This window comes from Anas acuta, chromosome Z, assembly GCF_963932015.1.
Source record: "Anas acuta chromosome Z, bAnaAcu1.1, whole genome shotgun sequence".
Classification (NCBI taxonomy): Eukaryota; Metazoa; Chordata; class Aves; order Anseriformes; family Anatidae; genus Anas; species Anas acuta.
This window is the reverse complement of record NC_089017.1, coordinates 30,658,522-30,671,652: the sequence shown is the minus strand read 5'-3', so window position 1 is coordinate 30,671,652 and position 13,131 is coordinate 30,658,522. Positions and strand designations below refer to the sequence as shown.

At 37.4% G+C, this 13,131-nt stretch overlaps 1 protein-coding gene across 6 annotated transcripts in view; it reads right to left on the bottom strand.

The window, feature by feature from the left end:
- Positions 1-13,131, bottom strand: part of CNTLN (centlein) — a 202,699-nt gene that overhangs the window by 87,605 nt on the left and 101,963 nt on the right. For 5 of the 6 annotated variants that reach the window (XM_068667749.1, XM_068667754.1, XM_068667751.1 and 2 more), the window contains 2 exons: positions 12,909-13,030; positions 9,999-10,124 (listed from right to left, as the gene is read on the bottom strand). In XM_068667749.1, coding sequence (XP_068523850.1) covers positions 9,999-10,124; positions 12,909-13,030 — 248 coding nt within the window. The remainder of the gene's footprint in view (positions 1-9,998; positions 10,125-12,908; positions 13,031-13,131) is intronic. The other variant, XM_068667750.1, reaches the window with a different exon arrangement.

Here is a 13,131-nt window from a genome sequence, read left to right as displayed (position 1 = left end):
ACCACCACTCTCTGGGTTTGGCTGTCCAGCCAGTTTTTAACCTAGTAAAAAGTGTACCTGTCCAAGCCAATGGGTTTCCAGTTTATCCAGAAGAATACTGTGGAAGGGCTTTGCTGTTCTAAGTTATATGGTCAGGGAACAACTTTCAACACCTTCCTAGCTGAGAAGTCAACAAGTCCTTGACCTAGCAGGAATCAGCACCTGAACTCTGCAGGAATCTGACTGGCACTTCCTAGAAGGCTGCCAGTATCTTCTAACATGGCAGATGAGGAGAAGAATCATGTCTTTGTTTTAACTCTGTAAGCCAATATTGATGTATTCATAATATCCTGAGAACAATCTCAACATGTTTTGCTTACTACTGATAACATGACGAAAGTCATTCTTCTTCTCTGCATCACATATATAAAAAGGCACCTAAGAGGAGCAGGGAATGGCATCCTGTTTTATGTACTAACTCTTCATTTATATTTTTCAACTATGATTGTGCCACAGCCTCATTTGGCAATATTAAAAAAAGGATGGGTAAGAAATTGAAGGAGATCAAATCTATCCATTTGATTGTTTATGCTGGTATTTCATACATTTTTAAATGTACTGACTTTGACTCATAATTATTGTATTGGCTCTTCCCATATCATCCAATGTTCTGAATTCTATTTTATCACAATATAATAAAGGAGGAGTAACCAAAATATTTGAGTATTATTTTCATAATACTCAAATATTTACCCACTTGGAATTTAGAAATAGGTAGCATAATAAAACATGTACTACAGAATCAGTTTTGCCAAAGGAATTACTTCTGATTTCTTTTAGATTATAGCTATGCATCAGCAAGAAATTCTTTATAACATTTGCTTACTTATCAAGTTACTTGAATAGGCGAAATGCTCATACCATCTGCATATAAGCAGGGCTTCTGCAAAATATACCTTCTTGCTAGAACAAAATTTCCTAGTACTCATCATTTTTAATTGTCAGCAGTTCTAAAGATACCATCAGGAGCCCTCACACAGCTCCAAATCTAAGGTACACGTACACATGTGCACTTGTGTCTCAATGCATTAAAGAAATGGTAATTTAGAAAGATAGACTGAACTATAGCATAAACTTTCTGCTTGCAGTTATCAGTTTAAATGGCTCCTTCCTTCGAGAGTTACTGACCCTAGGTTAACCCATTGCCAAAGGATTGTAGTTAGTCCTCTAGCAAACCACTGCCTCAAGAGTAATACACATCCCGTAAGTCAGCCATTGCTCATCAGCAGCTTTTGGCATTCACAGGTAAGGCCAACAGGAGACTCCTACACTTCTCTGCATACAGATAAAAGGAATTAAGAGAGCAGGCTCATGGCAGTCTAAAATAAACATCCAAACAAACAATAAAACTTTTTTCCCATTTGTCCCAGGGAATTTTATCTGGAAAATAAAACCAAGCACAGAATCTATTTTCTAATAGAGCTGAATACGTAAGAAGGTATAACCCACTGAGGAAACTGACTCCTTCCCAAGGATTACAGGTTGTAAGACTGCAGCAGGATGACTCTTTGGAGAAATAAGCAGAACCAACCACAATCTCCTAATACATACTGTTGCTGTTGTGGACAGATATCAGGGGGCTAGTCCAGGAGCTGCTGCAGTTAGGAAAGCCTTCCTCTAAGTCCAAAAGGTACCTGGCTGCCTTTTCAAATGTTTTCCTCCAGAGTCATTTAAGTTTGTTAAAGACTGGAAAGCCAAATTAAGAAGAAAATCAAACAGAAAAAAAAAAAAAACTGTTAAAAAAGTTTTGCACTTTTTTTTATCAGGGTCCTTGAAAAGGGACATTGGTGTTGCTTATTACTGTAATGAAAATAAGTAAGTTTTAAAGACACTGAGTCAAAGTAGTGCAAGAGTATTTTTTTTTTCTTACAGAAAGCTTAAGTCAAATAGGTTAAAAATTCTTGCCAGTATAACAGGACAATGTAAGAAACTGTTTTCTTTCCCCCAATAAAAATAATAATAATAATAATAAAAAACAAAGGAGCTTAAGAAGAAAGACAGCAGGTCAATGTGGAAAGGACTTCTAGGTAAGCAAAACTGAACAGTACTTTCTGTCCATGAATCTTGAAAAGGGTAAAAATCCTATTCTGTAAAATCTGAGTAGAACGCACATGCATGCTAAGCATACTTTTGTAAAGAGTCTATTAAAAACAAACAAACAAACAAAAAAAAAACAGGAAGAGGCTCTGGTAAACCAGAATGGGGAGTCTGACATGTCATAATGCAAACGATAATTTTAATTTTTCATTCCAGAAAAATTGTTTAAAAGTAATGAGAACCAAACTAGGCACAAACTTTATCCAACATCTGATATCCTAGTCTGACAGAAATTTTTTACTTTGTTTCTACAGCATTACGATTCAAGAACATTTGCCTGCAGTAAGGGTAAAATACGCTTTTTTCATGGGGCTGTATATTTATGTGTCAACTGACAGCCTTGGGAGGTGAGAGTAAACCTTGGAGCAGGTGTTTGATCTAGACTGTGTGAGAGAGCAAAAACCATTACATATGTCTGGGGATAATGCTGCCAAAAGAAGAGTAAAGCAAAAAGTACTAGCATTACTTACATTTTGTGAACATTCAAGCTATCCAAAATGATTTACTAGAATTTCCTTACAGCAAGAAAATTGTAAACTTACAGTTTACACAACACCATAAAGAAACTTGCATTTTTAATTAGCCAAGGAAATGGAATATTTGACTATACAGAGTCAGTGAACTATCTATCTTAGGTCATACATTCACTCTGCAAAATATGTCTTTATCATTCTTGTTTCCCAATTCAGTCACTCATAGGATGGATGAAAATTGCAGGAAGCGATATCTGTTGGTGCTAAGTAAAGTCTGTCTGATTTACAACCCACATTCAGGAGTGAGAAAGAATAAAAGCAACTTCTCCACACCAATCCAATGTCTGTTCACATACCAAAAATTGAACAGTACCATTGTTGTCAAGAATGAGCTTTGAGATATGTTTCAAATTAATAGTCACTTGGAAACCAAGGACACACCAGTGACTGGTGACTAGTTCCAACATACGGCACATCCTTAGCCTATAAAAGAACAGTCAAAAATCCGGCTTACATTTTTTTTACCTTCCCTCTAATCTTTTCTTTGTTTCACTGTAGCATGAAATTCAGATGATGAGAAGATGGTTTAAAAAAGTAAATCATGCTCATAATTTTAATTTGTACTTATTTGTTCTTTCATAACAACGCTATCACAACACCCTCCCTCACAAACAATATAGCATAATCACTATAGGATTCACAACCTTCTCACTATGAAAGTTCAGTACAGTTTAAAAAGATACATTAAGTACTTTATTTTTATATATACTTCCTGGTTTTATATATTGGGCAACCATCAATGGTATTAAATTCAACCAGGGTAAATGTCAGGCACTGCACCATACACACAGGTGCAGGCAGAGAGACAAGTGGCTGGAGAGCAGCCCTGCAGAAAGGGATCTGAGGGTGCTGGTCGACAGCAGGGTCAACACGAGCCCGCTGTGTGCCCTGGCACCCAGGTTTAATGCACCCCAAAATACATTGGGGTGCATTAAACACAACAGAGCCACCACAGAAAAAGAGGTGATTCTGCTGCTTTATTTAGCATTGGTGTGGTCTTGCCTTGAATATTGTTTACAGTTCTAGGCTCCAGAATAGAAAGTGGGTGTTCAGGCACTTGAAGGCACCCGAGGGAGGGCAGCAGGGCCGGCAGGAGGCCTGGAGGGCATGCTCCCTGAGGAGAGGCTGCACACACTCGGGCTGTCCAGCCTGGAGAAGAGGAGGCCGAGAGGCAACCCCACGGCTCCCTGCAGCTCCCTGAGGAGGGAAAGCAGCAGGGAGGTGCCGGTCTCTGCTCCTGGTCACCCATGGCAGGGTGCATGGGCATGGCACAGAGCTGCACCAGGGGAGGGCCAAGCTGGGCATTAGGAAACATTTCTGTGCCATGAGGGTGGTCAGGCACTGGCACAGGCTTCCTAGCTGGGTGGTTGGTGCCCTGTGCCTCTCAGTGTTGACAAAGCATTTGGACAATGTCTTATTGATTTGTTTTAACTTTGGGTTAGGTCAAGTCATGTGCTTACCAAAAGTACAATACTTCATATTCCTAAAACACTCCGATAAATCTACAGAAATCACTGTGACTGAACAGCAGTGCAAACAATATAAAGGGTCCTTGCTTTTCTACAACATCCACTTTTTTTTTTTCATCTCAGACAATGCACAAAATTTATTGTTAATTAAACTTGAATTCTGCCTTTCCCTGCATATGTACTATGAAAATAGATTTAATGGCTTGATTGCATGTTTTCAATACAAGTCTCTTAATGTGTTAGAACAAACTGAAGTACTACAGGCGAGACTTGGAGACTTGATTATACTACTGGGATTTTGAATGCCTACAGACCAGAAAAAGCACCGTTGAATATGGAAGAACAAAAGAAGAACATTGATACATCTGACTTCCAAAAATCACAGTAAACCCCCAGACTTGTCTCTTAAGCAGGTCACAAGAAACTGTAAGATCTGATGGACACCAGTAAAAAAAATTAGCCTGCTCCGCCCTGACAGATTATTCTCACAAGAAAACAATATATTTGCTTCAGATAGCTGACGAAGTGCCTTGTGAAAACATAAGTGGAGGCTTCTTAGAAAAACAAATAATTCTCTTCACAAAAGCGGCCATGTGAGTTTATTATGCAAATACCCCTAAATCAGTTAATGTACACTTACAATTCTGAGTTTGGTCCTACAGAACATCTTTTAAGAAATCACTACCCTCTAGTAAAACTAATACTTCTGGTTGGTTACACTTTGAACTATTTTAAGAGGGTTTAGCCAACAACTGCACTGTTTCAAATTCTCAGCATCATTTTATTGAATCAGAGAATGGTTTGGGTTGGAAGGGACCTTAAAGACCATCCAGTTCCAAACCCCCTGCCACAGGCAGGGACACCTCCCACCAGACCAGGTTGCCCAAAGCCCCATCCAGCCTGGCCTTGAATACCTCCAGGGATGGGGCATCCACAGCTTCTCTGGGCAGCCTGTGCCAGTGCCTCAGCACCCTCTGAGTGAAGAATTTCCTCCTTATCTCTAATCTAAATCTCTCTCTTTCAGTTTAATACCATTGCCCCTTGTCCTATCACCATCTGCCTGTGAAAAAGTCACCCTCATCTTTTTTTTTTGTAAGTCCCCTTTACGTATTGAAAGGCCACAGAGAGGTCTCGTCATCCTGGAGATCAGCCCTCTGAGCACCTTTGTGGCCCTCCTCTGGAGCCCCTCTAACAGCCCCACATCCTTGTGCTGGGGGCCCAGACCTAGGTGCAGCACTCCAGGTGGGGCCTCACAAGGGCAGAGCAGAGGGGCACAACCCCTCCCTCCACCCGCTGACTACTCCTCTGCTGATTCAGCCTAGGACTTCTGGGCTGCAAACACACACTGCTGGCTCATGTCGAGCTTTTTGTCCACCAGAACCCCCAGGTCCTTCTCTGCAGGGCTGCTCTCAGTGAGCTCTTCTCCCAGTCTGTGCTCATGTCTGGGATTGCCCTGACTCAGGTGCAGCACCTTGCACTTTGTTGAACCTCATGTAGTTCACATGGGTCCACTTCTCCGGGCTGTCCAGGTCCCTTTGGATGGCATCTCTTCCTTCTTTGGTATCAACCACACCACTCAGCTTGGTGTCATCTGCAAATTTGCTGAGGGTGTACTTGATCCCACTGTCTAAGTCATTAATAACAATATTAAACAGCACTGGTCCCAAGTCAGACCACTGAGGGTCTGTTACCCTCACCAGCCGCCACATGTATCTCCATTGAGCAATATTCAGTCTAGTCAGTGAGCATGCACCATTGCCAGTTCTTAGAACATCAGCTACAAAATTTAGGTTCTTATTGTTTTCTGTAGACTGAAGTCAAACTTTAGAGCTAGCAATATTTTTATCCGCTGTAAACGTGCAGAAATACATAATTATTTTAGCTATATATGACTTTGTAGTCTAGTACCAGTAACTGCAGTAAAAAGTAAACAAGATCCCTGTTTGATCTAATTGCAAGAGTCACTAAATTTAATTATTTTGAAGTAACAAGCCTGCTATGTTCTAGCACTTTTAAAACTCAGGGAAAAAAAAGATTACTATACAGAGCTAATACATATGTAAGAGGGGCTATACTCTGTAGATAACACTTTCTAATATTGACATACCATGAAAGAATTTTGTTCTCCAATTAATTTTGGTACACAACCTAGCTATCCAGTGAAACAAAGAAAAAAAATATTCCAGCATTTGGATGTTGTACATAACAACGTAAATTTTAAAACTAAAATTCTCTGAAGACCAGGCATTTACTGCTCAGCTAAAGAGACTGCCCAGGATATTAAAACTGAACTTTTTTCAGCCAGTTTGCTAGGAAAAAGAGACATATTCAAGAAACAAAAGAATTAATAAAGTGTAGCTTTTTGTTTCTTACTGTTGTTGTTCCAGAAGAGTAAATCCAGCTTTCCTCTAGCTTTCTAGCTAGAAAAGGAGCTTTCTAGCTCCTTTAGAAGCTAGAGAAGGCAAGATGCATCATGTGCTGTAGATGGTCAAAGTTAGATTACTAGTTAACCCAATGGTTAGATATCAGCGCACAGATTATAGGCAAGCTGCTTTGACTCCAGGAAGAATAAGAAAACAGAAATCATAATGTCTTGTTTTCAAAAAAAAAAAAAAAAAAAAAAAGCGAAGTTATAAAGAAACCTTTATTAAATGGCCATTATAGCAGATTAAGAATCACTACCTTGCAGTGATCCCAATTGCTTCAAAGGTCCAGAGGACATTTCCTATATGGCTGACATGCACAGCTCAGATGAAAGAATGAGTACTAAATGTTGTTCAAATGATGTAACTCTCTCTTTAGCTTTATAAGCATTTCCTCCTTACCAGAAACTGTGTATGATCATACCATAAGGGCAACCAATTTCCAGTTACTTGTGAGGATAAGAATTATGTCACCATTTCTTACAAGCAATCCAGAACAGAAAAGGTGAATTTGTGAAGCTTCCACAACAGTTTATAAACAGTAAAAAATATCTTTTCAAAGTCTGTATACCAAAGGGTAAAGGAAAAGGGTATTCCTATACCCTGGCAAACAAGTAATTTAATATGGAAATGAAGGAAACTCCAAAGTCATTTAAACTTGCTAGTTTACAATTCAGTTGCTGTTTAATTGTGATATTATGGGCATGTAATGTATTAGTTTACCCTGAATTTCAACTAAATCCAAACAATATAGATTGTGCCAACCTCCTCCTTTGCAAAGTTTTAACTGCTATTTAAATATTACTGCTTTTCTGTTTGCTTATTGAGGTGAAAAAGTGATCAAAGCACGTTTTCCTTAACACAGAACACAAACATCAATATCAATATAACTGCTTTTGTAGCCTGCAATAATGTGTTACTTAACAGGAAATAACTACAGCATAACACAAGAATTATATACCTCACAGGGAAAATGACCCACATGTGAAAATCAAAAACAGGAAAACCTAGCAGAGCCATGAAGCGGCTTTCACTTGGCCATTAGTGTTAACAAACGCTTAGAAAAATACTTAGTGAATTTATTTCAACCAGCTCTTTTTGTTCCTCTTTGCAATTCTTCAACTTTGGCATGAGTTTAGCTTGCAGTTTATAGAGAATTTCTTAGTACAGTGAGTTATGAGGGCTTAAAAACTAGATTGTTTTCTTAGCTACGGGTTCATTTCTCAATGTGAACTTGAATTGCAGTCATTTTGCTTTTTTAGTCCAACAATGAAAAAAAAAGGAGATTCTACAACTTAAATATGCACCTTTCAATCCACATAATATACCTAGTGCAATATAATTTGAAATTGTGGGTTAAAGAGTAAATAATGGGGAGAACTAAAACAACACATAGAGTCTATCTAACTAAAAATATCCACAAAAACTATGGGCTAACTTGATTTGCTTACATTGCTTCTAAAATCACTCATTTAAGTTACTGGTGCAACTCTGTAGAACGCAGCCTTTAGCCACAGAGCTTGAGAAAGAATACATGTAATGTGAAGAAGCCCTATGTAGAAATCTACAAAGTACAGTACCTTCAGTATTGACTTTCTTAAGCAAGCAAGTTCAGATCCTTAAATACTAACTTCCTTCAACAAATTAAAGACAAATGTTGTTAGAGATGGATGTTTAAGACATATCAAAAAAAAAAAAAAAAAAAAAGGAATTATGTCTTCCTTCCTTACTTGAACTAAACAATTAACCACAATAAAAAGGAAAAAGTACCTATCCCCACATAAAGACTTCACCTTAATGATCACAATGGTACACTGGCTTCTTACAAAGTACTATGCAGAACTAGAATAACTCAATTTGATTTAAAATTCCTAAATTTCAAAGAGCTCAGCTATTTCCTTGCACCGTGTCACCACAACCTTATCAAAGCCACTGTGATCTGCAATGTACCAGGCATTAGTGTGTTCCCCACACATGTGACTACACAGGAGCTCTAGAAAAACAGTTCAACTGTACTGACTTCAGGGTGCAAGGTACTGTATGCACAATACACACACAATCACTGTTTCATAGCTTTATGTGAAAAGGAGAGGTTTATGTTATTGCTTCTGAGTTATTGCTGCCTGTGGTGCTTCTGTTGATCAGTGATGGGAGAATTACAACAGCAATTACACATATGGCAAGAAAGTGCTCTTTCTTACATAAAAATCCAAATAAACAAAGCAGTGCATACGAAAATTTGTTGTTCCAAAACAGCAAAGATGTGACAATGAAGTGACAAGAACAGGTACACAATTATAACTACAGGATGAAAGCACTCTCCATGCAACAGAGCCACTGACAATATTGTATGTAATATGCTGAAATAGCTCATGGGCAACACAAGGACTTACATACTACAAAACATTTTGCTGCTGTTGAAATTCTGTGATAGCAGCCTTCATGGTATCTCCACAAAATTGGTTTGCATTGTGACCCATTGGGAAAACACATTTTCTTTAATGCTGACAAAACCGAAGTCTGAATAGAAGTTTCTACAATGTCTGATTCTTAAAAAAAAAAAAAAAAAAGAAAAAAAAAAAAGAAAAATCAACTTGACTTACAGAAAGTGTTAAATAGCAGCAAAGAGCTAATTATACCATACTAACTTCCTTTTGTCTAGTATAAAAGGACGTTTTCTTACTTTGCCTGGCTGAGTATAATAGCCTATGAATTATGAGATCAAAGCAGCAAACTGTATGTTTTCTAAAGTAAGAGTTTCCTTCACCAAGTTTTACACTTACTGCAGCTAAAAGAGCTGTGTGAAGGGATCAGCACTAAACCCAAAGGACAGGCTGTGCACAGCAAGAAAGAGAGCAACTCCCTCGTGCTTTCTGCAGGTCACTACCAAGGACCATGTTAGCAGATCCACACCAGACCCTTAACAGGCAGCTCTGCTGCTACCAGTAATTAGCTTGGACAGCTCTGGCTCCAGGAGTAGCAGCAAGGCTACACCATAATGAGCTCAGCTGGGATTAGCAGGACAGGGCAGGGAACCAAGAGAGCTGAGGCATTCTGCATTGCGTATGTATCACAGAGATCAAACAAGGATGGTTGGCTAGGTTATCCCCTCACCACCTCATTCCAAAAATGAAGCACGGCAGTGTGTAAAACACAGGCTAATGAAGAGCGACACCTCCAACAGATGAGAGCCACATTAATTAACACAATCCCTAGATCATGGAATACAGTTTCTGTTAGTGCTAGCAAACTTGTAACTTGTCACTGATTTAAGAGGAAAAAAAAGAGACGATGTTTTCGTTTCTGCTTTTAGTAGAAGATGGTTTTATCTAGGAATTTTGCAAGAAATTCCTTTTATGTGGCTTGCAAGGCACAACCTTCAGAAAAAAATAGCAGCATGTTTCTTTATGTAAATACCATTTAAGAAACAAACTCACTTTTCAATCAACAGCTTTTTGTGTTCCTGTTTGAAAAAAGCTAGTTCATTCCATACAGCATCAGAATCCTCCTGACAAAGCTGGCGGGGGTCTGCACACTGGTATCTGCTTTTACTGCTTGCAGTCCTGTTTGTGCGTGAAAAGAGGTTGTTTGTTTTTAAATATCTACATGTTTTAGGATTACAGTAACAAAAACATTCCTACTTTCAAAAAGTATAGATTCTAAACTGTGGCATCTAAAGAATACAAATCTGGTTGGACAAATGGGGTCATACAGTTTGTGAAACATGACATCTTAAATGAGGTATTATAGAAAAGTTCAATCAAGTAGTTTCAGACAGAAATCTTAGTATGGCAGCAGGGCTCTCAACTGAGATGTGGCAGAGCAGAGGCGCTTAACGTTCCTTCTGTCAACATTCCTTAAAATACTGGGAGGAGAAAGCAAAAGGTGAACCCATCACCCAATTCCTTGCAAAAAAAAATAAAAATGGAGAGACACCAGCTCTCCTAATGCCCCCACAAACAATCTGAAATTTCTACTAATAATCAAACTGCCGATCTACTGCCTAATAAAAAAAATAAGGAAAAAGCATACTGAACTTAAAAGAACGGAAGAAGCAAATGAAAATATTTCACAAAATTCTCTTTCAGTTTAATATTTTCAATGTGTACTAAAATGCAAAAGATAAAAAATATTAAAAACACATCCAGCTTCAAACTGTCTGTAATTTAAATTTTTGTTGGGTACTGAAATTAACTCTCTGAGAACATGGTAACCTCATAAGGCCCCATCATCTTCGCAGTCACACATCAGTGAAAGTTGTATGTACACTGACTGGTGGATCAGGTTCCATCATCTGCCATCTAGATAAAAGACGCTAATCTATGAAGAATCAGAAAGAATGGGGTCCTCCATCACACAAAGGATCAGAAGTGCCACATAAGTACCCAGTACTGATTTCTTAATGCACAATTTACATTACATAAGCAATATAAAGCTTTCTGAGATGTCAAAATGAAAGTGTAAGGTGTAACAATTGACAGACTGTTTTTATTTGTGTCTGGGCTACTTTACCCTGTTAGCATATCATATGACAGCTTCATAGAATCCTGTCCTGATGACAAAACTTATTAAAACCCCCTACTTCTTAGGGCGTCTTAATTATAAATGAAAAAAAAAAAAAACAGATTAACAAATAAAGTTTTTTATATTACACTTTATCCAATATCCACTTTTTCCAAATAGACTCCCATCACAACACAAGCTGCCCCCATTCATTTTGAACAGAAACTGAAGTTGTTTTTGTCTTTCTCCTTTTCCTCTCACAGTGTTTCACTATATATAAAAGTTTGAATTTACTATCTTTAGGCTGAGTTTTTGTACTTTTTCAGTTTTGATCTCTCTGTGGACCATGAATGCCTACTCAGAATTAGACACAGATATAAACGATTTCATTTCATAAGCAACAATAATCCAGTAAGTTTCCAGCTTGCACTGAAAATAAAATAGAGATCTACAATATTAGATTCTCCTTTTATTCCTAAAGATCTTTTTTTTCCTAATTTAAACAAATCTATTATATACTTGTGCTTTAACATTTCAAAAAAAAATCTTGTGCTACCAATGCATGTAGCAGATTTGTACCTTACTTCATTTTCATCCAGATTATTTTTTTCTTTTTAAAAGAAATATCATACTTAAGAAAATGCCATAGTACCACAAATGTACTCGAATAGGTCAAACAATTAGTTACATATAAGCAACAGTTTATTATTCACAATGTCACAATTTATGTCACAATGGACATCCTGAATGGCTATCAATTGCAGCAGTTTACTCTCAGTTTGCAGCAATTTCTGTGACTTGTTTTTTTTTTTTGCTAGAGATATATTTTAAATGTCTGTGTCAAGCTGAATACATATTTCGGTAGTTACTGAACTATTTTTTTCTAGTAAAAAAAAAAAAGAATTATTTCTAGTAAAAACCTACAGTTTAGTATATGCATATTATAGGTTAGGTTTTGCTTGCTGAAGTCCTACTAAAGCCACTAGGACATAAGGACCTTCTAACATTAGTTTCTTGAAAGAGGGCCTAAAAACTGTACTTGAGCAGTGTTTGATAACTGAAGTGATAGAAATGTCATCAATAAAAGCACGTGTTTACCATAGACCTAAACTTCATGCTAAAGACTTCAAAAAAAATAGTTTCTCCATAAAATGTTCACTGTTTTGTATAGAATTTAAGGGGAAATTATACATAGAATCTTCACTATTTAAATTTTGCTGTGGTAAACTTTTCATGTTCTCTCTTTTTCCCACTCATAGATATATTACTGCAGTATTTCTGTAAAACGATCAGAAATAATTGATTTTATAATCATTTAACGTCTTGCTTTTCCTGCATACATTCTTTTTTCACTGTTAAAAAAAAAGGGATTTTAGGATTAGCTTCACTTCATGTTTGAATCATGAAATGCTTCACACACAGGCTATTACTGCTTTATTGTTAAATGAACAAAATTATTTTTTAAAAACTGTTTGAAACATAAGGAATAATTGTTCCATTATAGAAAATTATAAACATACACAGTCAGCAAATTAATCAGCTGGGGAATCAGACAAGCATAATCAGCAGGCCCTAGCTGACCTTTGTCCGGTACTCAGACTTAAAATGAGATCCTAAATAAAGTAACTCAAGGTGTCAGTTCAAGACATTTTACTCTTGGTTACAACTGCATTTTTTCTCCTATAGAGGTATACCTCTATATTTTGCTCTAACACGAGATAGAGTCTTGATCACCACATAGCAGCCTCTTCCTTGAATTCAAGTTCTCTTTTGAATGCCTATATAATAATTTTGTTCAGATTTCTTGTGTAAGGGAAATGTTTTTAATGAGCTATGTAACTTACCTGCTATCACCTTCTTCCCATTGCTTTAATTGCTCTTTTAGTGCTCTGTAGTTGGTCTGTAACATCTGCAGCCTCTCTTTGCGTTTTTCATAGGCTGCTCTGAGCTCATCAGTTTCTTGTGTCTGTATAGCACCAAAAAGAAACAAAATTAGAGTTTGGCAAAATTTAAGAGATGTTCACATAGTTGCCACAGAACAAAATTTCCATTTAAGTTACATTAAAA